The 22,671-nt window shown below is 49.5% G+C and overlaps 2 protein-coding genes and 1 long non-coding RNA gene across 4 annotated transcripts in view; 2 read left to right on the forward strand and 1 right to left on the reverse strand.

Moving 5' to 3' along the window:
* Positions 1-915, reverse strand: part of Plaur (plasminogen activator, urokinase receptor) — a 13,077-nt gene extending 12,162 nt beyond the window's left edge. The window contains exon 1 of one of the 2 annotated variants that reach the window (XM_010623257.2): positions 635-915. In XM_010623257.2, coding sequence (XP_010621559.1) covers positions 635-683 — 49 coding nt within the window. In that variant the 5' untranslated portion in view covers positions 684-915. The remainder of the gene's footprint in view (positions 1-634) is intronic. The other variant, XM_010623256.2, reaches the window with a different exon arrangement.
* LOC117286871 lies at positions 910-9,939 on the forward strand. Its single transcript, XR_004518013.1, has 3 exons — positions 910-1,208; positions 5,127-5,231; positions 9,909-9,939. It is a non-coding gene; the product is annotated as an uncharacterized LOC117286871 (long non-coding RNA).
* A 470-nt stretch (positions 9,940-10,409) lies between these two features.
* The window catches only part of LOC104861768 (CD177 antigen), a 12,781-nt gene continuing 519 nt past the window's right edge, over positions 10,410-22,671 (forward strand). The window contains exons 1-9 of the mRNA XM_033765997.1: positions 10,410-10,707; positions 11,755-11,856; positions 12,082-12,231; positions 14,742-14,879; positions 16,608-16,742; positions 18,279-18,410; positions 19,709-19,873; positions 20,139-20,285; positions 22,537-22,668. Of these exons, the coding sequence (XP_033621888.1) occupies positions 10,653-10,707; positions 11,755-11,856; positions 12,082-12,231; positions 14,742-14,879; positions 16,608-16,742; positions 18,279-18,410; positions 19,709-19,873; positions 20,139-20,285; positions 22,537-22,668 (1,156 nt within the window). The 5' untranslated portion in view covers positions 10,410-10,652. The remainder of the gene's footprint in view (positions 10,708-11,754; positions 11,857-12,081; positions 12,232-14,741; positions 14,880-16,607; positions 16,743-18,278; positions 18,411-19,708; positions 19,874-20,138; positions 20,286-22,536; positions 22,669-22,671) is intronic.

Here is a 22,671-nt window from a genome sequence, read left to right on the forward strand (position 1 = left end):
CTAGGCCGCCCGGACGTCCCTTCCTCCCCAGCTTCGGATCATTACTCATTCCTGGCCTCCCGCGGTTCCGTGCGCTGAGTTATCCCGGGCCGCGCCGCCACCCCCCGCCGCGCCTGACCTGATTCAGTTCCTTCTCAGTTTCCCCTCCTTTCTCAACCCCACTGCCCCGTATTTTCCGGGGGAAGCAGGTGAAATAGTCACTTCTGCGAGGGGTTGGTGAAAGGGAAGTGTCCTCAGAGACGCTCGGCCCAACTCTCTCCAGGCTCTTTGCAAAACGGGGCGCTGCGCCCTTATTTCTCTAAAGAGGATCCTGGGGTGCCCGGCGGGGTCAGAACCCCAGTTACTCGAGAACTGGCTGGGGATCTCAGACCCGTTACTTAACCTCTCTGTGTCTCAGTGTCCTCCGTGACAGGATTAATAACAGCCCCGCCCGCCTGGCTTGTAAAGGCAAGGAAGGAGTTTAGAAGAGCATCGGGCACGAAAAGGGCGCCCGCTACAGGGTCGCCCTTGTCAACGCTCCTACCCAGCTAGCTGGTCTCTCCCGCGCCCACCGAGGGCTGGGCCTGCGCCGGGGGCCGCCGGGGACGCCCGAGGATGACCGTCGGGTGCGGTCAGGTGCTCGCCCGGCCCCTACCTGGGGTGCAGATCAGAAGGCACAGCGGCAGCAGCAGGGTGCGCCCCATGCTCCCGGCCCGACCCGCGCCTCTCCTCTGGCCCGCCGGCCCGGGAAGGAGGCAGTTTTGTGGCCCCGGGCTTCTCCCCGGCGCATTGCTCAAGAGCCAGTCAGACGCAAATGCGTGGGCGCCGCCCTCTCCTCCCCAGACGGCCTCTCCAGCTCGCCCGCAAAACTTCTCCGAGGGCGCGGCCACCACGCACAAATGACCGGAGCTGGCTGGGCCCTGACTCACCGCAGCAGCCACAGCTCTGTCATCAGACTTCGGAGGTTCAAATCCCAGCTCCTCCTTTTCCTGCCAGGCGACACCCTTGGACAATGACTCTTCTCCCGTGTAAAGTGAAGATGAAAGCTTGTCCCCGTGGGGGACCGAATGCCGCTGATTGTTAGATAGTATTAAGAGCTGTCAGCTCTGCTGGGGAGAGATGGTTGTGTGGTCGTGTGTGGAAAATGCCTTTATCGCTCAGAGATGCACTCAACGATTTGGATGTGGATGACAACGTCTGTCATTTATCTTCATTTTAGCCAAAAAAAAGTAGGTATCGCTGTTAGAAAAAAGATTTTGTGGTCATGTGGGGAACTTGTTCTTTTTGTTTTGTTTTATTTTGTAGTACCAGGGATCAAGCTCAGTATCTTGTGTCTGCAAGGCAGGCGGCAGCACCCCTGAGCTAAATCCCTGGCCCACTACTACTACTACTTCTCCTCTTCCTCCCCCGCTCCTGCTCCCTCCCCCCTTCTTTCAACAGACACTAAAGTATTCAGGGTTGGATGTCATTGATGTTGGTGTTTACTTTAAAAAATATTTTGGAACAGCTGGGCGTGGTGGTGCACGCCTGTCATCCCAGCATTCAGGAGGCTGAGGCAGGTGGATCCTTGTGAGTTCAACACCAGCCTGGGCTACCTAGTGAGTTCCAGGTCAGTCTCAACTACATAGTGAGACTGTTTCAAAAAACAAAAGAAAACGAAACAAAGCCAAAAAATATTTTGGAAGAAAATAGAGGCAAAATAGCCTGTTATTTATACTAATTATATCAAATTTACAACTAAATGAGGTGTACTTATTCCATTCTTTCTCCATTTCCAAGTGTTCCTAAAAGTGTTCAATAGTAAAAAAAATAATAAAGGAATATAAAATGCAGGGGATAAAATAGCCTTCTGCTTGTGATGTTTCTGGTCAATGAGAGCAATTTAACACGGGAATAGTGACAGGGCCACATGGTGGGCTCAAAACGTTCCTGGAGCATTTACCAAGGACCCACTTTGTGCCGTCCCTAGTCCATGAGCTGAGGACTCAGCAGGAAACACAGCAAAGTCCCCACCCTTGTGCTGACAGTGGCAGTGTATGCTATCTAAACTTCTACTGTCAGATTAGGTAAAATGGGGAAAGCAGGCAGGTCTTGAAGAAGATGTGAGGGTGCAAGTACGGTTTTAGCTGTGTTTGGCAGGGTGGTCTGTGGGGTTTCCTTGAGCACAGAGGGAAGACATCAGGCAAATGTGTAGGGAAAGCTTTCCAGGGACAGGGAATAGCCTGTGCAAAGGCCCTGAGGTGAGAATGTGCTGGGTGACATATAGGAACTGCAGGGAGGTCGGTGTGACTCACAGAGGAAGGGAGGGAGAGAGTAGAAGATGATGCAGAAGGAGTAGCTCCCTCTACATTACTGATTCTACTATTTTGATTCTTACTAATCCACTGAAATGTCAGACTAATCATTTTCAAGCAAGAAAAGTCCCAGAGAAATCCTACTTCAGTGTAGCTCAGTGGTTGGGTGTGGGGGATGGCTCAAGATTGTGAGATTTTGAATTCCACTGACTCTGTGTCTCCAGTTCCTTACCTAGAAAGTAGCAAGTTTCTCCTTCCTAGGTCAGATGTTTTGGGGAGAGAAAAGAACACACCTGTGATGCTTTCCACAGAACCTTGGGTATAGTACATGCTCAGTAAAAATCATGTTTTGTTTTTTTAAACAAGGATTCTCTTTGTAGTTCAGGCTGGCCCTGAACTCACTATGCAGTCCAGGCTGGCCTTGAACTTGCAGCGATCCTCCTGCCTCAGCCTCCTGCGTGCGGGGATTACAGGTGTGCACTACCATGCTTGGCAAAATCATTGTTTTAGATCCAACTCTGGCTCTGCATTTCCTCTTTGTGGCGTGACAAGGGAGTTGGGGGTGTGTTCTGGAGTCTGAGTTTAGCAATTATCAAGCAACCTTGGTTGGGTTACCCAGACGCAACGCTGTTCTTTGATCAGAGCCTTCATTTCCTCATCAGGAACCCAGGATCCCTTCTGGGCTCCACTGTGAAGCCTGAACAAGATATCAATGCAAATGAGGCAGGTAGATAGAAAACAGGGTGTTTGAGCAAGGTGTGATGTAATCCCAGCTAGTTGTGGGGGTCGAGGCAGGAGGTTCAAAAGTTTGGGGCCAGCCTCGGCCACTTTGTGAGACCTGTTTCAAAATAAAAAACATGAAGCACTGGGGATGTAGATCAGTGATAGAGCACTTGCTTAGCCTGTGTGAGGACCTGGGTTCAATCTCTAGTACTGCAAAAGTAAAAGGAAATTAGGGTAATGATTCAAGCAGTTTAGAGACCCAGCTCAGCCATTTGCCCCTGGGCGACCCCGGCAATGGCTCCACTCCATTGATCACTGGTACCCCCACCCGTAAATGGGTCTGGCGTGGGCGGGTCTGGAGTGGGCGGGAGGCTTTTGGGGACTCCATGGACTGTGGTCTGGCACCACCACTTCCTGGTTGGGTGACCTAATGGCTGTGAGACCAATTTCCTCTTTTATTTAAAGAATGAAGGAAGTGTTTTGAAAGCTCTACATCCTCTTGCGGACTGCCCTTGTCTCCTGAAATCTCACTTCTGTTCTGCGTCTCTCAGTCTTTGTCTTTCTCTAGCGCTCCATTCGAGACTTTTTGTTTGTTTCTGCCCTCTTTATCTCTCTGGCTCCATCCCTTTGTCTCTCTTCACACCCTGTCTGTTTTTTCTTTATCTTTGCCTCTTTTGATCTTTCTTTCTGCTTCTCCCTTCTCTGTCTCTGTCTCTCCCTGCCTTCCGTGTCCCCCTCCAGTGACACACACCCGCAAGGTTTTGGTTGGTGTCAGGGCTGGGGCACCTCCAGGAAAGCAGTAAGAATGTCCCCCTCCTTCCTCCCAGTGACTCATCCGAGCCTCACCTGGTTCGTGTGTGCCCATAGGGCTGAGGGCCAGGTTGCATGGGTTTTGGGGGTTTTCCCAGCCAGAAGGAGAGACGGAGAAGGTGAGAGAGTCAGGGAGACGGGCACAGCCAGGGCCACTGTTTCCAACAGACAAGAGCTCCTACTATGGTTTGAATTATGCTTCCCCCCCGCCACAAAAGACAAGGTGAAGTCCTAACCTCAGGACTCAGAACACAACCTTGTTTGTAAATAAGATTGTTGCAGATGCAACCAGCTAAGATGAGGTCATACCAGGATGGAGTGGGTTACTCATCTGGTGTGACTGGTGTCCGGTAAGGACGTGGCCGCCGGATAATACAGACCCAGAGCGAAGGTCAGAATGACAAAGGCAGAAAGGACTCCCCTCCAGCGACTGGAGGGAGCACAGCCCTGCAGACTCGATACCTCCACCTAGGACTTCTTGACTCCATACTGGTAGACAGTACTTCTCTGCTATTTTAGTCACTTGGTACCAGACTATATTACAACGGTCACAGGAATTAATACAACTTCTAGGAATCAGTTTTTTAAAAAAAGGACAGGAGAGAAAGCACAAGTGGCTCTTATGAAAATGACATCAACTAGGCATGGAAGCACATGCCTATAATCCCAGCACTTGGGAGGCTGAGGCAGAAGGATCGCTGTCAGTTCGAGGCCAGACTGTGTGGGCTACATAGTGAGTTTGAGGTCAGCCTGGAATCTATAGCAAGACCCCATGTGAAAAACAAAACAAAACAAAAACCAAAACCCAAAAAGATACTAAAATACCATTTGCTACCAATGACTTTTGCTGTTACAACTACCCTAAAACTTAGGGCTTAAAACAAGTATTTATGGGCCGGGGGATATAGCTCAGTGGTAGAGTACTCATCCATCATATAAGAAGCCCTGCCTCTACCCATGCTGCAAAAGACTAAATATTTCTTAAGTCTCACCTGTGGGGCCAGGTTCCTCCGGTACAGGCTGCTTTGGTCATCCTTAGACCTGGATGGTACTGTGGTCTGAACATTTATGTCCCCTGCAGGATTCATGTTTTGCCGCCCTGATCCCCAGTGTGATGGTATTAGGGGGTGGGCCTTTGGGTGAGGTGATTAGAACAGGAGGGCAGAACCCTTAGAAACGGAATCAGTCACCTTACAAAAGAAGACCCAGGGCACTGGGAGGCCGGAGAATCACAAGTTCAAGCTCAGCCTGGGTAACTTAGTGTGACCCTGTCTGAACAGAAAAGAGGCCCCAGAAAGAACTGCGTTGTCTCTCCCTCAGCGTGAGGGTGCAGCAAGAAGATGCCTTCTGTGACCCAAAAGCGGGGCCACCCTGAACACCGAATCTTCTGGGGCCTAGATCTTCAACTTCTCCATTCCCAGAACTGTGAGTAATACATTTCTGTCCTTTATAAGGCACCCAGCTCATGGGATCTCGTTATAGCAGCCCAGACTGACTAAGATAGACGACCTCCATCACACGTGCAGGCTCTTGGCCTGGATGGTCGGGGCGGGGGGACTCTCACAGGAGCCTCCTTGTTTCCGTCGTGCAGGAGGTGGCCTGGCTGGATCACCTAGTGACGAAAGGTTCCCTGAGGAAGAAGTGGAGACAGCAGCTGTCAATTCCTGAGGCCTAGGCTCAGAGCTCATGTGATATCCTCTGCACCACATTCTAGCGGCCAAAGCCAGTCATGAGACCCATTCAGGGTCAAGGGGAAGAGGAGAAATGGACTCCATCTCTCTCTATTTGGAAGTGAGATAGGAAGTAGGGCACAGCAATGCTGGCTGGAAAATAAGCGGGACCAGTCAATTATAAGACCTCAGCACAGCGCCAAATAATTCCCAGAACCGGGATGTAGAACTTCTTGAAGGCTCTCACTACATGTGGATGGGAGGACACAAAGATGGAATGCCACAAAGAGCCCGCTCTCATGACTCTTCATGGCAGCCTACTCTGTGTCCTCTGCAGCTGAATGTACTTTTATTTTGGCTCTCTTTTTCATTTCCTTTTTTTGTTCAGCCCAAGTTTGCGCTGGGGCCAGTTTTTCCCTTGCCCCTTCATCCCTCACTTTTTTTTTTTTTTTTTTTTTCCGATACCAGGGATCAAACTCGGGTCCTCGCTCTTGCAAGGCAGGCGGTGGAACCACTGAGCTAAATCCCCAGCCCCCTCCCTTTTCAAATAAACTTTCGGTACCAGTTTTAGCTTGTCTCATTCAATTCTTCATTCAAGGCAGGAAGGACTTGGAATACATTTAATTGGCAAGTCATTTCTGTTTTGTTTTGTTTTGTTTTTTTGAGACAGGGTCTCACTATGTAAGTTGAGACTGACCTGGAACTCACTGTGTAGCCCAGGCTGGTCTTGAACTCACAGCGATCCTCCTGCCTCAGCCTCCCAAGTGCTGGAATTACAGGCATGAGCCACCACGCCCGGCTTTTTCTAAAGGAACTATCTGATAGCAGAAAGACTGCAGACCCACACTCCTCTTTTACACTTCCCAGTTTCACAAGAATCAGTTTGGTGATGTGTGGAGTTGGGGCTCTGAGAGAGCTGGCCTCAAAGCCTTGCAGGAGTGTAAACTGGTACAACTCTCCAGGGGGCAATTTTGCAATTGCTCTCAAGTTACAAAATTACAAATGTAGAAAAGCCTTTTGCCACAGCCAAATCACTTACCGCTTTTGGGAAGAGGGTGCACGAGTGAAAGGAGACAGGCGGCGTTCTTTGCAGATAGCTCCTAATGCCAAGGGATGGGAAGATGCCGGACCCTACAAGAGGTGTGTGCCTTCCGAAGAAAAAAGAAAGACGGAAATGCTTTCTGTAACTCAGGTTTCATCACGGGTAGGCGGAGAAGTCTAGGGGCAGAACAGTGTGCAGATAACTCCGGTTTGTGCACCAAAGCAAACCATGTGTCCCTGCTTGCTTCTGCATGCATTAAATAACTCTCCCCCTGAGGTCCTTTTGGCTTCAGGTTCACAAGTAGGGCAGGGAAATGTCCTTTCCCTGTCTACTCCTCACTCTTTGCCCCACAAGTCTTATTTGTGCAGTGCAAGTCTGTTTACCCAGCCCCAGTCTGGACCGATAACCTTGTAGGACACTGGCTTCTGGTCACGAAACTCTGTCCCTGCTGCCTCATCCCCTGGAGGACTCTGTCTCCCTTCTCCCCTGAGCCAAAGGGTCTGGGTCTGCCGGGGAAGGAGGTGAGCCGGGTCTTCCGGCTTCTTCTGCTCTCAGAACTCATCAGGTGAAACAGGCCCCAGCCCTGGGCTCCTATCTGCCCTTTGGGCTTGGTAACTTGCAAAGCAAACTCTAATGGTACGTACTGATTGAGCCGTCCTGCTCGGAGCCAGGAAGCCCCACGCCTGTGAGTGACCTTGGACTTCTCCATTCTCTGGCTTGGAATTCTCCTCTGAGTTGAGGGGAGAGGCCAACCTCATTCTGCCCTGGCTTCAGTTACATTGCTGATTAATCGTGACGATGACCACAATCACGGCAGCAGCTAGTATCTGCGGGTTTCTTATTGTTGGTGTTTTAGCTGTTGTGTGTTTTTATTTTAATTTTTTTTTTTTTCGGTACCGGAGATCGAACTCAGGACCTTGTGCTTGCGAGGCAGGCGGCAGAACCATTGAGCTAAATCCCCGGCCCTTATTTTAATTTTTATTAGCCTATGTTTGCAGTACATGATGATAGTTGGTACATGTACATAACATGTCATAATTCCTTTTGCAACCTCTTGACCTTTCCTTCCTCCCTTCTCGCTCATCTCTTGGTCCCTTTCCCGTTTGCAAAAGATCTATCTCCCTATTTTGATTTATTTATTTTGGTGCTGGAGATTGAATCCAGGGACTTTGCACTGAGCTACATCCCCAGCCCCCTTTTATTTTTTATTTTTTAATTTTGAGACAGGAGTCTCACTAAATTGTGATCCTCCTGCCTCAGTCTTTTAGAGTGCTGGAATTACAAGTCTATCACAACATCTGATTTAGTGCTCCTTGAGTTTTTCTTTCTTTTGGTACCAGGGATCGAACTCGGGACCTTGCTCTTGCCAGGCAGGCGGCAGCACCACTGAGCTAAATTCCCGGCCCAAGTGCTCCCTGCTTTATTTATTTATTTGTTTGTTTGTTTATTGAGACAGGGTCTCACTATGTAGTTCAGATTTTCAGACTGCACTGGAACTCATTGTGTAGCCCAGGATGGTCTCAAACTCTCAGAGATCCTCCTGCCTCAGCCTCCCGAGTGCTGGGATTACAGACATGCACCACCACGCCTGGTTCTGTTTTTATTTTTTTCTTGCAATGCCTGGGATCAAACCTCAGGGTCTAGCACAGGCCAAGCTAGTACCCTATCACTGAACTACATCCCTAGACCTACTGTTTCGAGTGTTCCATCTACATCAACTCATTTAATCTTCACAGTAGGCTCTGGATGTAGGTCCTCCAAGCTGCGCTCTTTCATAAACCAGGAAACTGAAACTCAGGTAGGCGACACAAGACAGAAGCAGCAGAACTGGAATGCAAATCTGAGCTGACTGGCTCCAAACTCTTCCTCCGCCTCTAGACCTGCACTAGTTTCCTTGAAATGTGAACTTAACTCCCTCGAAACTGCCCAAGTTTGAGTCACTGTTTATCTAGCACTTACTGGAACTCAGGCCCTGGGCTTTACTCATTGTACAGATGAAACTCGAGGCTCTAACTAGGGGAAGAGACAGCACCAGAGCTGCACCTCAGAGGAGAATTGATGTAATCCTCTCACCTGAACTGCACTCCCCTCTTACTTTTTAAAATGTACCAATTTATTTGCCAGCTGGGATTGAACCCAGGGCTTTCCAACTGAACTATATCACTAGCCCTATTAAAATTTTGATTTTTTTTTTTTGGAACCGGGGACTGAGCTCGGGTCCTTGCGCTTGCAAGGCAGGCCACCAAACCACTGAGCTAAATCCCCGGCCACCTATTAAAATTTTGAGACAGGGTCTACTAGGTAACTAAGTTGCCTAGGCTGGGCTCAAACATGCAATCCTCCTGCCTCAGCCTCCCAGATGCTGGGATTTTGGGCGAGCATTATCATGCCCAGCTCAAGCAGCCCTTTGGGACAGGAGTGCAAGCTCAGGAAGAGGTGACTTCTATAGAACATGAGCAGCACCAGCCCTGGAGGGTCCTCCATGGCCCTCATCTCCACTGAACAGATGTGAAAATCAAGGTGGTCCAGCAGGGGACAGGGACAGCAGGGCCACACAGGCCTCAACCAGCCAGGCTGGGCCTGTTTCTGTCCTGGTAAAGTGCAGTGAACTGAAAAGACCAGGGTTCAAATCCTATCATTTGCGTGCTCTGAGCTTTAGTTTTCTTTGCTGCCAAAAGGGGAAACCTCCCCTCTTCTGGGCTGTGATGCATCCAGATTTGGCTGGAAACGATCTGCTGCTTGGAGGCCCTCAGAGCCCCCGTGCGGACATCTCTGCGTCCTCTCAGATGCTCACACATTCCAGCAACACAAAGAGTCATGTCGAGTCACAGGAAGGCCACCAGGATGTGACACTAGAACTGGGCAGAATGTCACTGCCATTAACCTGGCCTGACTGATGGCCTCGTATTGTGAATTTCCTTCTTGGATTGTTAGTACAGCTTAAGGATCCCCTACCTAGAATTCTTGGAAGAAAGAAGTGTTTCAGATTTTAGATTTGTGTGTGTGTGTGTGTGTGTGTGTGTGTGTGTGTAATTGTGGAGTATTTGCACATACATAATGAGCTATCTTGGGGATGAAACCTAAGTCTAAATACAAAATTCATTTATGCTTCAGATACACATAATCTGAAGGTAGTATTTTTAATGTTTTTTAATAGTATACGTATGTAGTATGAAGTTAATCTTACACAGTATTTTAAAATAAGTTTGTGCATGAAAGAAAGTGGTTTTGATTTTGATTTGGGTTTTTTTGGTATGTTTTTTATTTTGAGTTTTCGAGGCAGGGTGTCACTATGCAGTTCAGGATGGCTTCAAACTCACTATGTGGCCCAGGCTGGCCTTGAACTCACTGCAATCCTCCTGCCTCAGCCTCCTTTTCTTTTTTTTCCAGTACCGGGGATCAAACTCGGGACCTTGTGCTTGAGAAGCAGGTGGCAGAACCACTGAACTAAATCCCCAGCCCTGCCTCAGCCTCCAGAGTGCTAGGATTATAAGCATGCATCGCCACACCCAGTTTATGAAATGAAATTTCCCACTGGTGGCATCGTGTCAGTGCTCTAGAAGTTTTGGATTTGTGAGTTTGGGATTAAGGATTCTCAACTGTGATGCTATTGGGTGGACCTTTTTACTTGACATCTGTATGGAGTCACCAGGCAATAATAACAACAACAACAACAATCACAATAATGATACTATGTCCATATGTTCTTCTTTGGTCTCAGTGAGTGGCCTTGTCTTCTTTTCTCCCGCATGCCACTGGGACTCAATTTCCGCATTTTTTTTAGTACTGGGGATCGAATCCAAGCCCTCTACCACTGAGCTACACCCCCAAGCCTTTAAAAAATTTCCAGATAGGGTCTTGCTAAGTTGTCCGGGCTGGGCTTGAGCTGGTGATTCTCCTGCCTCAGTCTCCTGAGTATCTGGGATTACAGGTGCACCCCCCGAGTCCAGTTTCCCCACTTTGATGTTCCCTATGCCCTGCCCCTCATCCTGTGCACCCTGGAGGTCAGGAAGGTAGGTGGGGCCGCTATCTGCGCAGGCTGTTTGTTCTCCTTCTAGGGCTGCCACCTTGGCCAGGCCCTTGGATAAAAGGCCAGGGCACCTGTGTCCTGCTTCCTCCTCTCCAACCTGGATCATGCTCCGGCAGCTCCCCGCCCTGGTGCTCCTGGGGGCACTGGTCGCCCCAGAAGGTGAGCTTTGTGGTCCCCCCGAGAGAGGGGAGGTTGGCCCAACATTACCTGGGTGGGGAGAGTTGACTTCAGAGCGTGCGCCCCAGCCCCTTTCACCCAGCCGTGGACAGCAGAGGCAGCAGCAGGGTGGCTGAGGAAGAGCAGGGTTCTGAAGCCAGGCTACCTGGGTTCAAATCCCAGCTCTACCATTTTGTAACAGCGTGACCCCAGGCAAGGAATTTAACTGCTCTGTACTTTAGTTGTCCCATCTGTGAAATGAAGATGATAAAGACCCCGGTGTCTATGGAATGAAAGTGTTTGAGGGGCCTGGGACAGCACCAGGCTGGTGGTCATCCTGCATGAGGGTGAGCTCTTATGGATGTCCAGGAGTAATTATAAGTATGGGTCTTTAACCTTGCCTGCCTGTCTTCTCCTTGGCTGTAATTCTGCAGTCTGTGGCTCGGGTGGGGAATTAAGTGACTTGGATCCCAGCCAAGACCTCACTGTGTGATCTTGAGTGAGACCCTAGGCCAGTGACCAACCTTTCTGAGCTTTCAGTGATAATAAACAGCCAGCTGCAGCATGCGGGCCATAGGTTCGCTGTGCTGAGCCCTTCTGGCCTCAGTTTCCTCATGCAGAACAGGAAGTTGTGAGAGGAGCTCAGTAGTTCTCACACCGGGCTCCCTGAGCCTGGAGGTTTCTTCTAAGAGTGGAGATGAGGGCTGGCTGGGAGCTGCGGTTTCGCCTTCGCAGGCTCAGCTCTGGGCTTTGGAGCCTGAGGGGGAGACAGGGCTCCAGCAGCTGTGGCTCAGAGACCCCAGGATCCCAATTCCACCCTTTGGGGGGGGCATGCACCAGGTGCGCTCCACTGGGAAAATGTTCCTGGATCTCCAACCACCCTCTCTTCCGCTGCAGCCCCTTCCCTAGTCCTGCTCTTGAATCTCACAAGTGTGCGTGTGTGTGTGTGTGTGAGCACACAAGTGTGTACACATGTATACGTGCATGTGCGTGAGCTTTTTCTGCTCCATCCTCAAACCACAGGGTCTGATCCCTCCTCTGTCCCTACAGGGACCTCCAAGACCTGTCCAGCCTGCGCTTCACCGGGTCACTGCAGGGACATCATCTGTCCTTCAGCCCAGGACTCCTGCCTGCTCAGCCAGATGCATCTGGGTAGGGGATGGGACAGGGAGGGCAGCGGGAGGACAAAGGGAGCGGGCAGGGCTGAGGCTCGGGGCTGCACACCCAGCCTCACAACTCGACTGGGTGCCGCTGTGAGGCATGGGTGCTGGACTGGGTGCTTATAGAGTGACCTCGTGGGGTCACCATGGAGGGCCGCGGGGGCCCGGAGAGCTTGGGAAGGGGTCCCTAATGTCCGCTCCTGGCCTCTATCCCCAGAAAATGGGACTGTGGTGGACAGCGGATCATGTGTGGCCCCTGGGCAGTGCCGGGAAGGCATCAGCACCCTGACCTATGGCCCCAACTCCACGCTCTGGGTCAGCACTGCCTGCTGTGCAAACAGCTGCAGCCTCACCGGTCCACGACAAGGTTTGTCTCCAGTGGGACCTAGGGCATCATGCACCTGGGTGGGGACAAGGGGAGCTCCTGCCATGCAACTTTCTTTCTAGCTGATTGGGATGAGAAAGAGAGCTTTAAAGCCTATAATTCCAGCACTATGAGAAGATGAGTCAGGAAGATCATACCCTTGAGCTTGGCTTGGGCAATTTAACAACTTAGAAAAACTCTGTCTCAAAAAAAAAAAAAATATATATATATATAAATTTTAAAAAGCAGGAACTGAGGATACAGCTCAATGCAAAAACGCACACACAGACACACAGACAGACACACACACACCTATTTTTTCATCTGGAGATGGTGTGGAGGAATCAGTTTTATAGGGGTGAGTTCCCTTGTCTGGCACACAGTGGGCACTCTGTATTTTGTAGCTATGCTGATCGAGTTACTGGGGGTTGGGAGACGCCAGAACTCTTCTTATCTCCTCAGAGCCTCTTCTTTGTGCTCTCCCTCAGGCTGGTCAGGCAGAACAAGTGTGCTTTGGGCACGTGTAATCAGTCCTTGGGTGGTGATCAAGATAATTTTTTGATGCATGGCTATTTCCTCCAGGAAGGAATTTGTGTTTGGCAAAGGTAGCAATGTGGAGATCCAGCACTTGGCTACCAAGCATTCTTGCAAACAACTGCAATTTCCCTCCTAAATTGTGGATCTCAACAAAAACCTGTCAGGTCCAAGCCAAGACTGGGGCATGCTCTTCAACACATAACGTGACAGTTAGGGTAATAACTGCACCTAGAAAACTCTTCTATTTCTGATGAAAAATTGAAGGGAGCATGTCAAAAATATATATATAATTTGGTAGAGGGTTTATGGCAGCACTGTCCAATGGCAATCTGACATGTCACATATATCGTTAAAACTTCTCTAATAGCTACATTAAAAATAATCTAGTGAACAATTTTAGTGATACGTTTTATTTAAGGAAATTCAGCTAAAATATTAACATTTCAACGTGCATGTGTTCGTCACGTTCCTGTAACTATATAACGAATCCCGAGATAATCAATTCATAGAGAGAGAAGGTTGATTTTGGCTCAGTTTTGGCAAGTCCGGTCTGTGACTGGTTGGGCTCGCAGCTTTTGGGCCTATGACAGGTGAGGTAGCACATTACAGGGGAAGTGCATGGCACAGCAAACCTATGCACCTCATGAGAGCAAGAGGAAGGGACTGGAGACCCACAGTCCCCTTCCAGGCCGCTCCTGCAATGACCTAAAGATTTCCCACTAGGCCCCACCTCTTAAAGGTTCCACCACCTCTCAATGGTGCCAAACCTGAAACCAAGCCTTTAACACACATACCGTCTGGGAACACTGCAGGCTCAAACTAAAGCAATGTATATAATCAATATAGGTTTTTGTTTTGTTTTGTTTTGTTTTTTGAGATAGGGTCTCTCTATGTAGTTCTGGCTGGCCTCCTGCCCCAGTCTTCTGAGTGCTGGGATTACAGGCATGCACCACTACACCCCTCTAATATGGAATTATTGATGAGATATCTTATATCCTTTTTTCATGCTAAGACTTTGAAATCTACTGAAAGATTTTATGCTTGCAGGACCGCTCAAGGGAAATCAGCCATGCTTCAAGTACCCAAGATCCACATGTGCCAGGGGACATGTTTTAGACAGCACACCACTATTTAATGTCTTCTTTCTTTCTTTTTTTTTTGGTACTGGAGATCGAACTCGGGACCTTGCGCTTGCAAGGCAGGCAGCAGCACCACTGAGCTAAATCCCTGGCCCTATTTAATGTTTCCTTTAGATGCCTTCTCTGAACCTGTCAGTGTTTCAATATGAGTTCATTTTTGGACAGGGTCTTGCTATATAGTCCAGGCTACAAGTTGCCAAAGCTGACATTGAACTTGTGATCCTCCTGCCTCAGCCTCCTGAGTGCTGGGATTAGGCATGCACCAACATGCCCATCTTATGACTGAGTTTTGACTCAGGAAATATATGCTTATGTGGCTTCCTCTTAAATGTTTCAGATCTCTGGGGAAACTCTCAAAATTAATCAGATAGTGAAGAACCTGGAAGGCAGAGTTCTGCTGCTCTGCAGAATATTACAACATCTTAAACCTAACAGAACAGAATCTCTTTGTAATCACTTTTGGAGTTCAAGGTCTCTAAGGGAGGTCTTTCATCCGTGTGATCACCGCTGTCTCCGGGATCTAGAAGAATGCTTGATACACAGTTGGTTCTCAAGAAATGTTAGTGGAACGAATAAAAGAACCCCTAGGATACAGCCCTGTGGTTTCTTTAGGACAAATGAGCTGTTCTGTTTGTTGCTTCTCAGAATAAGTCTTCAGGGGCTGGAAGGAGGCAGCTGAGATCAAGCTGGTCTCACTTTGGAGACAAATGATTTGGATTGTTCTGGGGGCAGGTGGAGGCAGGGAAAGGAGGCAGGAGAACAGAGGGCTGGTGGGGAAGAAGGGCTGGGAGGGGCTCCTCAACCTCTGTCGCACTCTGACTACTTCCATCCCACCAGAGCCAGGGCCCAAGGCCAACCACGTGACATGTCAATACTGTTCCGGGAATAAGTCGACCCCCTGTGACTCCCTTTCGGTCATGAACTGCACTGGGAACCAGACCAAGTGTGTCACCCTCAATGGGACATGGAGTGGAGGTAAGGGCTCCATTCGGGTTTGCATAGCCAACCTCCCTCCGCTCTGCACCAATGTTAAGGTCTCTCTCTCATGTGTGTGTGTGTGTGTGTGTGTGTGTGTGTGTTCTGTCACGCCCTTGGTACTCAACAAATCACCTGCAAACTTTGTGCCTTAAGACGACAACCGTTTGTTCTTAGAGTCTCCGTGGGTTGGGGAGTCAGGAAGAACTCAGGCACACAGTTCTGGGTGACTCATGTGTTTGCAGTTGGGAAATGGATGGAGCTGGGGCTGCAGGGCGAAGAGCAGCCAGGCTGAGCATCTCTCAGACATGAGTCTTGAGCTCTTTCCCCGCTGCATTGCTGCCCAGGTTAGGTTGGGTTTCCTTACATCATGGCGGCTCAGTGTCCTTTCCATGGCAGCTGAAGACTCCATCCTGCAAACCAGGCGGCAACTGCCTGGACGTTTATGACCAAGCCTTGGAAGTCACATACTGTTACTTCTGCCGGTGTATGGACTGAAAGGCTCACAAAAGTTCATCTGGTTTCAGGCAGGTGGTGGGGAGAAGAGGCACCAATGTCACCTGTTGACGTCTCTGAGAGTTCCCAGAAACATTTAAAAATCACCACCATGTGTTTGCAAATGGTTGATGCGGAGGTTTCTTTTCTCAGTAAAGGCTTACGAAAGAACCACCCCGGCCAGCAGATAGACTAACGCTGAGGCCAACATCAGAACAGAAAGCAGTGGCCTAGGCTTCTACTCCCCACAGCATGGGGACTGCATTCTCTGTAAGATCGTCCCACTCTAAACAGTGGCAGACTTGACAGGGCTGGGGAAGGGGCTCCCTCCGGGTAGGAATGAATATTGCATCACTGGCATTATTATTCAGCATTGCTGGTTCATGGTGAGAATAACCAGATTGACTTTACATTGATGTTGATATATACATATATATATAAATTATTTTTCCTGAGACAATGCAGGCAATACACCTCTTTACAGCCTGCTTTTATGATGGGCTGCTCCCATTAGCCTCCCTCCCCAGCTTGGCACGTCACTGTTTAAGGTCAACTAAATCTTTACAAAAAGTGTATTATTCCCCGCGCTGCTTGGGGCTTTGGGGAAGTTAGGCAAATGCCCAAGTGTTCCTAGACAGAACAAATATGTGGGCAGACATTGGAGGGAGAGTAAGGAAAAATACGAAAGGCAGAGTGGTCAGGAGAACCAGTGCTGAGAGCAATCTGCTTTGGGTAGATGGATCTTAGGGTGGCAGCACGGTTGGGGAGCGGACCCCTAGATTCACACAGAAGCCTGGGGCCTCGGAAGGAAGCTTAGCAACACCACTTGCATCCCTGTTGAGGCAAAAGCAAATTTCAGGGAAAAAAAAAGTCTCCAGGATTCCCTCAGATCATCAGCCAAATATGAGCTCATAATCAGCCCGTGAAATGCACAAGGACATATGCACCATGGGCAAGAGCAGAAACCACACGCCACAGACGCTGGGCCGGGAGGAGCTCGGCTACAGCGGTCATCAGAACGCAGTCTACCTCCAGGCAGTATATTTGAAGGCAAACAGTTAGAAGCACAAAATAAATAAATGAGAAAGAGCAGGGAACAGAGGTGAGCTAGATTTGAAAATGAATCGTCTAGAATTCAGCAAGAGATGAGAGCACTCAGACAGAAAAAGAGAGGTATCAAGGTGGCAGGCCTGAGCTCCGAGCCGCTCCCTCCGGCCTTTCCTGTTTCTGCAGGGCGTCCCCAAATCCTGAAGGGCTGCGCTACACCAGATGTCTGCCACCTGCAAGTGAATGACACCCTGGGCCCAGAGGCGACAGGATTCCGTCTCACCTCCAAACCTGATTGCAACCCTCCTCCCACACAGCCAGGTGCTCTTCTGGAAGGGTGGACTCACAACCTTCCCTGGGTTTCATGTGCTCTTCCAACGCTGTATTCCCAGGGAACCCTGTCCCCCTCTGTACACAAAGGAATACATTTACCCAGAATCACCGTAGCACCTGCCACACTCAGAAACAGATAATCCTTTGGCACACATGGAATCCAGGCCCCTCACAACGAGTTCCATTCCCCAGCCCTTTTTATTTTATTTTTAAAAATTTTGAGATAGTGTCTTGCTAAGTTTCACATTTTCCCAGGTTGGGCTCAAACTTATGACCCTCCTGCCTCAGCCTCCCAGAGTGCTGGCATTCCAGGCATGCACCACTGTGATCAATGAACCCTACAATCTATCCCAACATCTGCCCCACCTCTGTAGAGGCCAGGGAATTCTCAACGGGAGCATCCTTTGGTGTAAGTGAGATTAGAGATTCAAACTCGGTTTAAGGAATGACTCTGATGGTCTTTTTCTTCTCTTCACTACCTTGCTTGTGAAAGGAGCCAGGTTTGCCAACAGTCTTCTTTTGGATTACCAAAGAACATTTCCAACAATTTTTTTCTTCCAGAAAAGAGACATGCTAATTGAAAGAGTGTTTCCTGGGACAATAGTTTATTAAGTGATTTTATTTTTTTTAATTTTTTAATTTTTAATTTTGGTTTGAGACAGGGTCTCACTATGTCATTGAGACTGAACTGGAACTCACTATGTAGCCCAGGCTGGTCTCGAACTCAGTGATCCTCCTGCCTCAGCCTCCCAAGTGCTGGAAGTACAGGTGTGCGCCACCATGCCCAGCTCTATTAAGTGATTTTAACTGAACAGAATTATCAAAGTTTTAGAGGTGAGAAAGGCACTTTTCCCTGGACAGGGCTCCAGCAGTGTGAAGGCACCTTTTCTAGAACCTTCTCAGCAAGGACCATTCCAAATGCAGAGCAGGATCCATTGGCTGAGCCTGCAGGCAAAGCAGGAACATTCACACTTCTGCTCTCTCAAATTCCCAGCTGCCCACGGGTTTGCTTTTTAAAACTATGCAGTGGGTTAAGTTAATTATCACAATGAAGGAAAAGAGGGAGATTGGGAGCTTGAAGTGTACAGTATGTAAAGGAAAAGGGCAAAATAAGATTGCCGACCATGGGAACACGGAACGTGGAATTTTTGCATACACAGCTCCTATGGACACTGACATGTAAAGTGGCCACACACGAACACGTTGATTCTCACAGCCAGGTGCAAACACACACACACACACACACACACACACACACACACACACACACCCATATCCCCTTACAGACAGCTTCAGAAACACAGAAAAACCAACACAGATGCAGACAGTCAGATGTGCACCCCAAGAATCAGCCCTGCTCACTCTGCCCCACAAACAGTGTCACTGCAGAAGGGCACACACACAAGAACATTTTGGCACCACGCTGAAGGGTAATACTGATGTGCCCAGAAACTTGTGTGCACACACATGCGCATACATGCACGTCCTCTCGCACCGGTTAACTCTCTCGCTCTCCCTCCCCAGGTGCCCCTGCAGCCGTGACCCACACCAACCCAAAGACCACCATCTGCTTCACCTGCTCAGACCTCCAGCACTGCGACCCTCTTCCCTGTCCGGCGGACAGAAACTACTGCCTCAAGACAGCAGGCATCACCGGTGAGTGCCCATGGGGACAGAAAGCACAGCAAGACCTATCCTGTCCTCCCAGGTTTGTGGCCTCAAATGTTCCTGGCCGCGCAGGACAGAATTTCTACTCTATGGTGGGAAAGCCAATGGCAGGATTTAGTGATTGCTAAATAACGATCAGCTGGAAGCTTATTGCCTTCCCTAGTCACCAAAGGGCGAGATACTGCATGGTTTCTCTTAGATGGGACCACTACAGTAGTCAAAATCATGAAGCAGAAAGCACAGCAGTGATTGTCAGGGCCCAGAGAAGAAGGGAACGAGTTGTCGGATGGGCACAGAGTTTCGATTACACACAATGAGAATGTTCTAGGGATCTGTTACACAACCATGTGAATATAGTTAACGCCACGAAAACGTACATTTAAATATGGTTAGGAGGGTAAACTTTATGCTATTTCTCTTAAACTACAATTTTAGAAAACTTCGTAGTTTCAAACAGTGATTTGTTATTTCTCAGGAGTCTCCCCCGTCTGGGCTCAGCTGGGCAGCTCTTCTGCTCCCAGCGGCGAAGACCAAGGTCACTTGTGGGGCCGCAGACAGCTGCGAGCTGCACCAGGGCAGGAGTGCTCGAGAGAGAAGTGCACACACCAGGCCTCTTAAGACATAGGCTCAGCACTGGCACGAACTCATTTCTGCCTCAGTCTGTTGACCGGAGGACCAGAGCATATCACAAGCACATCTCAGATTTTAGGGATGAGGAAGTAGATTCCACTTCCTGATAAGGGAGTGGTAAAGTCATGTTTCACAAGAGCATGCGGGATGGGAAATACAGCCGTGGACATCTTGGTATCTGTCGTGCCATTCTGGGCAAGGAGACCCCTAAGTCCCCGTCCGTCTGCCCCCACAAATGGGAAAATGACTCTTCTGTAAATGGCAGTAGAGGTGAACTTGAAACAGCTCTTGGTGGCCTTTCAACAGCATAAACAGGAATAGTAAAGACAGGGTACTGGGTACCAGGCTCCAGCGCTGGGCATTTCTGGGTGCCCACAGGAGTGTTTGGCCAATCTCACAAGGTGCTCGTAGGCAGGTTGGGGAGACCTCACGGGCACAGAGGTCACACTGCGCTCACTGGGACCCTGAGGGACCAGGTAGGGTACAAGCAAGGTTTTCTGAAATGTGTCTTCCCGAGCTCTGAGCAGCTTTTGAGTCCGGGGGCATCTCAGGCACAGTGAATGCCAAGAGAGTGCCACCTGCAGGGATCTGGGAGGGTCCACGGGGCAGTGGTCATGGTTGCCTTCGGCATCAGCCTGCCTTCCGAATCTCTCCAGCCTTCGGGGATGGGAATTCTCTCTCCTGGAGAAATGGTTCCTGCGTGGCCTCCACGGACTGCACACGGAGCAACTCCGTCTCTGCCTTGACCTATGGCGTCGGCCTTGGCTTCTGGGTCAACACCACCTGTTGCCGAGGCAATTGCCAGGAACCCATTCCGCTTGGTACGTTGCCCCCAGAAAGTAGTGCGATGGTGCCTGAGGAGGTGGTGGGTGACTCTGGAGGCGAGCTTGTCCTCAGTTGAGGGAGGAAGGTGGACGGGAAGATCCTTTAACCCTGTTTCCAACCAGGTTCCCCAAGTCACCCCGACCCCAGCTCAGCAGGAACCCTCAAGTCACTCCCCTGTGGCCACTCCCAAGTGTGCTGCAGGCCTGGGAGGTCCTGAAAGCCCCCTCCCCCACCGCTTGACCTTCACCTTGCCCTGTACAGCAGCTCTGCCGGCCTCACGCACCTTGACCAAGTTCCTGTGTCCTACGTGCCCCAAGGGCCAGTCCGGGTCCTGCAGCTCCTCCTTCTACCTGCAGTGTCCCCGTGGGGAGACCCAGTGTGTCCAGCTGGACCTGACATCGGATGACGGTAACAGGAGCAGTATATGTGCAGTGTGTGTGTGTGTGTGTGTGTGTGTGTGTGTGTGTGTGTGCACACAAGTGAACCCGAGCACACTGGTTCCAGATAAAGACACAACTGAGTTTGGGGCCTCATCCCCGCTCATTTTCTCTGTATGGCCCAAGGCAGCAAATTTATCTTTTTGAGCCTCAGTTTTCCCTCTGGTAAATGGAGATGGTGACAAAGTGAGCTCAAGAGAGAAGCAATAGAGTTAGAGGCAACAGAGCAGGACTCCACAGCCAGGCTGCCCAGGTTCAAAGCCTGGATTCAATACTTACATGCTGGGTGACCTTGGGCAGTTGACTTTGTCTCTCTGTGCCTCAAGTTTTCCTCCTGACAATGGGAAATAATAGCCTCTAAGTCATAAGACTGCTGTGAGAATTAGACAATCCATTAAACTTCTAGATGAGTGCTTTTGGAAAACAGTATAATGTGACTCACACATACAATTTAAAGTTTTCACAGCCAGGTGTGATCCTAAGGGAAGCTGAGGCAGGAGGATTGCCAGGAGTTCAGGACCAGCCTGGACTACATAGTGAATTCAAGGCCAGTCTGAGCCACTTAGCAAGACCTTGTCCCTGCCCTGCTCCAAAAAAAGAAGAAAGTTTTATAGTAGCCTCATTAAAAGAGTAAAAAGTAATGAGGGCCAGAGATTTAGCTCAGTGGCACTGAGCCTGCCTCACAAATGCAAGGTCCCGAGTTCATCCTTGGTACTGCAGGAAAAAAAAAGTAATGGGAAATTAATTTAATAACATTTTATTTAACCCAACATTTATCATTTCCAACTTGCAATCAACATAAGGAATTTTAAACAAGATATCTTACATTCAGTTTTTCCTACGTCTTTGAAATCTGGTGTTTATCTTAAACTCACAACACATAGCAATTCAGATTCACTACGTCTCAAAAGCACAGTAGCCACGTGTAGCTAGTAAGGACCGCATGAGAATCGGTCCAGAACACGGCAAGTGCTACAGTGGCATCGCAGAGCGTCAGCTTGTGTCATCAGGGAGAAGGAAGACAGCGCTGTTGAGAAATGTGAGGGTGGGGGCCCAGGGGGCTGTGCATCTGGGAATTGATGAAATTCAGTGAGCACTCGAGGCCATGACTGCAGGAGCTTCTGATCATTGTCCACGGCTGTGCTGGCTTCACCTGGAGAGTGTTCTGAGCTTGCGCGTGTGAGTCTCTGGCGAGAGCGTGTCTGTTTGTGCCCAGGATGGGTGGGGGTGTGCTGCGTGCAGGGCTCAGGGACATCAGCGGAGCTGTGTGTGACGCAGGTGTATGTCTGTATGTACGTATGCGTGTGTGTGGGCGTGCATGTGTGGAGGTTCATGAGAGGGGGTTTGTGGGGTGACTCACAAACGTGACTCGACAAATACAAATCATAGCACCGAGTCTGACATTTCTTTTTTTCCTCCTCTCTGGGGGTCCTGGGGATTGAACCCAGGGCCCTTGACTGAATAGCATCCCCAGCCCATTTTTATTTTTCTTTTGAGATGGGGGTCTCACTAACTTGCCTTCTTCCTGCCTCAGCCTCCCAGAGTGCTGGGATTACATGTGTGCACACCACACCCAGCTTGACATTTCTTTTTAACTTAAAAAAAAATTATAGGGAATTTCAAATATAAATGAAAGCAGAAGGGCCGGGGATTTAGCTTAGTGGTTCCCGCACCTGCTTTGCAAGAGCAGGGACCTGAGTTTGATCCCGGATACCAAACAAACAAACAAATAAATAAAAGCAGAATAGTTTAATAAACTCCATATATACTTCTCACTGCACTCTGATAATTAATCTCCCCATTGACCTGCATATTTGAATCAAATTTAGATGTCACATCACTTCACCTACCTGTAGCTCTCTAAAAGATAAGGACTTAAAAGTAAACTCCAATTATGAGAATTTTTAAATTAAAAAATAAAGACCATTTTATTTACACGTCCCCATCATGCTCTTAATAAACCCGGTACATTTGCATATTTATATTCAGACATAAATATACCACTTTGCCTCATACTATGGATCTGAGAAGCACACGAAAAACTCGGGACAGCTGTGCACTAGACAAGGTGGAGGACGTGTGAACACAGCGGCCTCCGGGCGCCATCCTTTTTGTTAATACGTGTAACGAACGGGACTCAGGGGCCGCCGGGGGTCCAGGTGCGTGTGCAGGTGTCGCCTTCTGCCACGCCCCCTCCTCACCTGCTCTTCCCGTCTCTGCAGGTGGCCGGAACGTGAGCATGCGCGGCTGCGGCTCTCGAGACCTGTGCAGCTCCCTGGATGTGACCCAGGGGCTCCGGGCGCTCCCGGACCTTCCTGGGCTCCGTGGCCTCCGGCTGTCCCGCCAGCCTGACTGCA

This window comes from Fukomys damarensis, unplaced genomic scaffold (genome assembly GCF_012274545.1).
Source record: "Fukomys damarensis isolate Sample0158 unplaced genomic scaffold, DMR_v1.0_HiC HiC_scaffold_19, whole genome shotgun sequence".
NCBI lineage: Eukaryota > Metazoa > Chordata > Mammalia > Rodentia > Bathyergidae > Fukomys > Fukomys damarensis.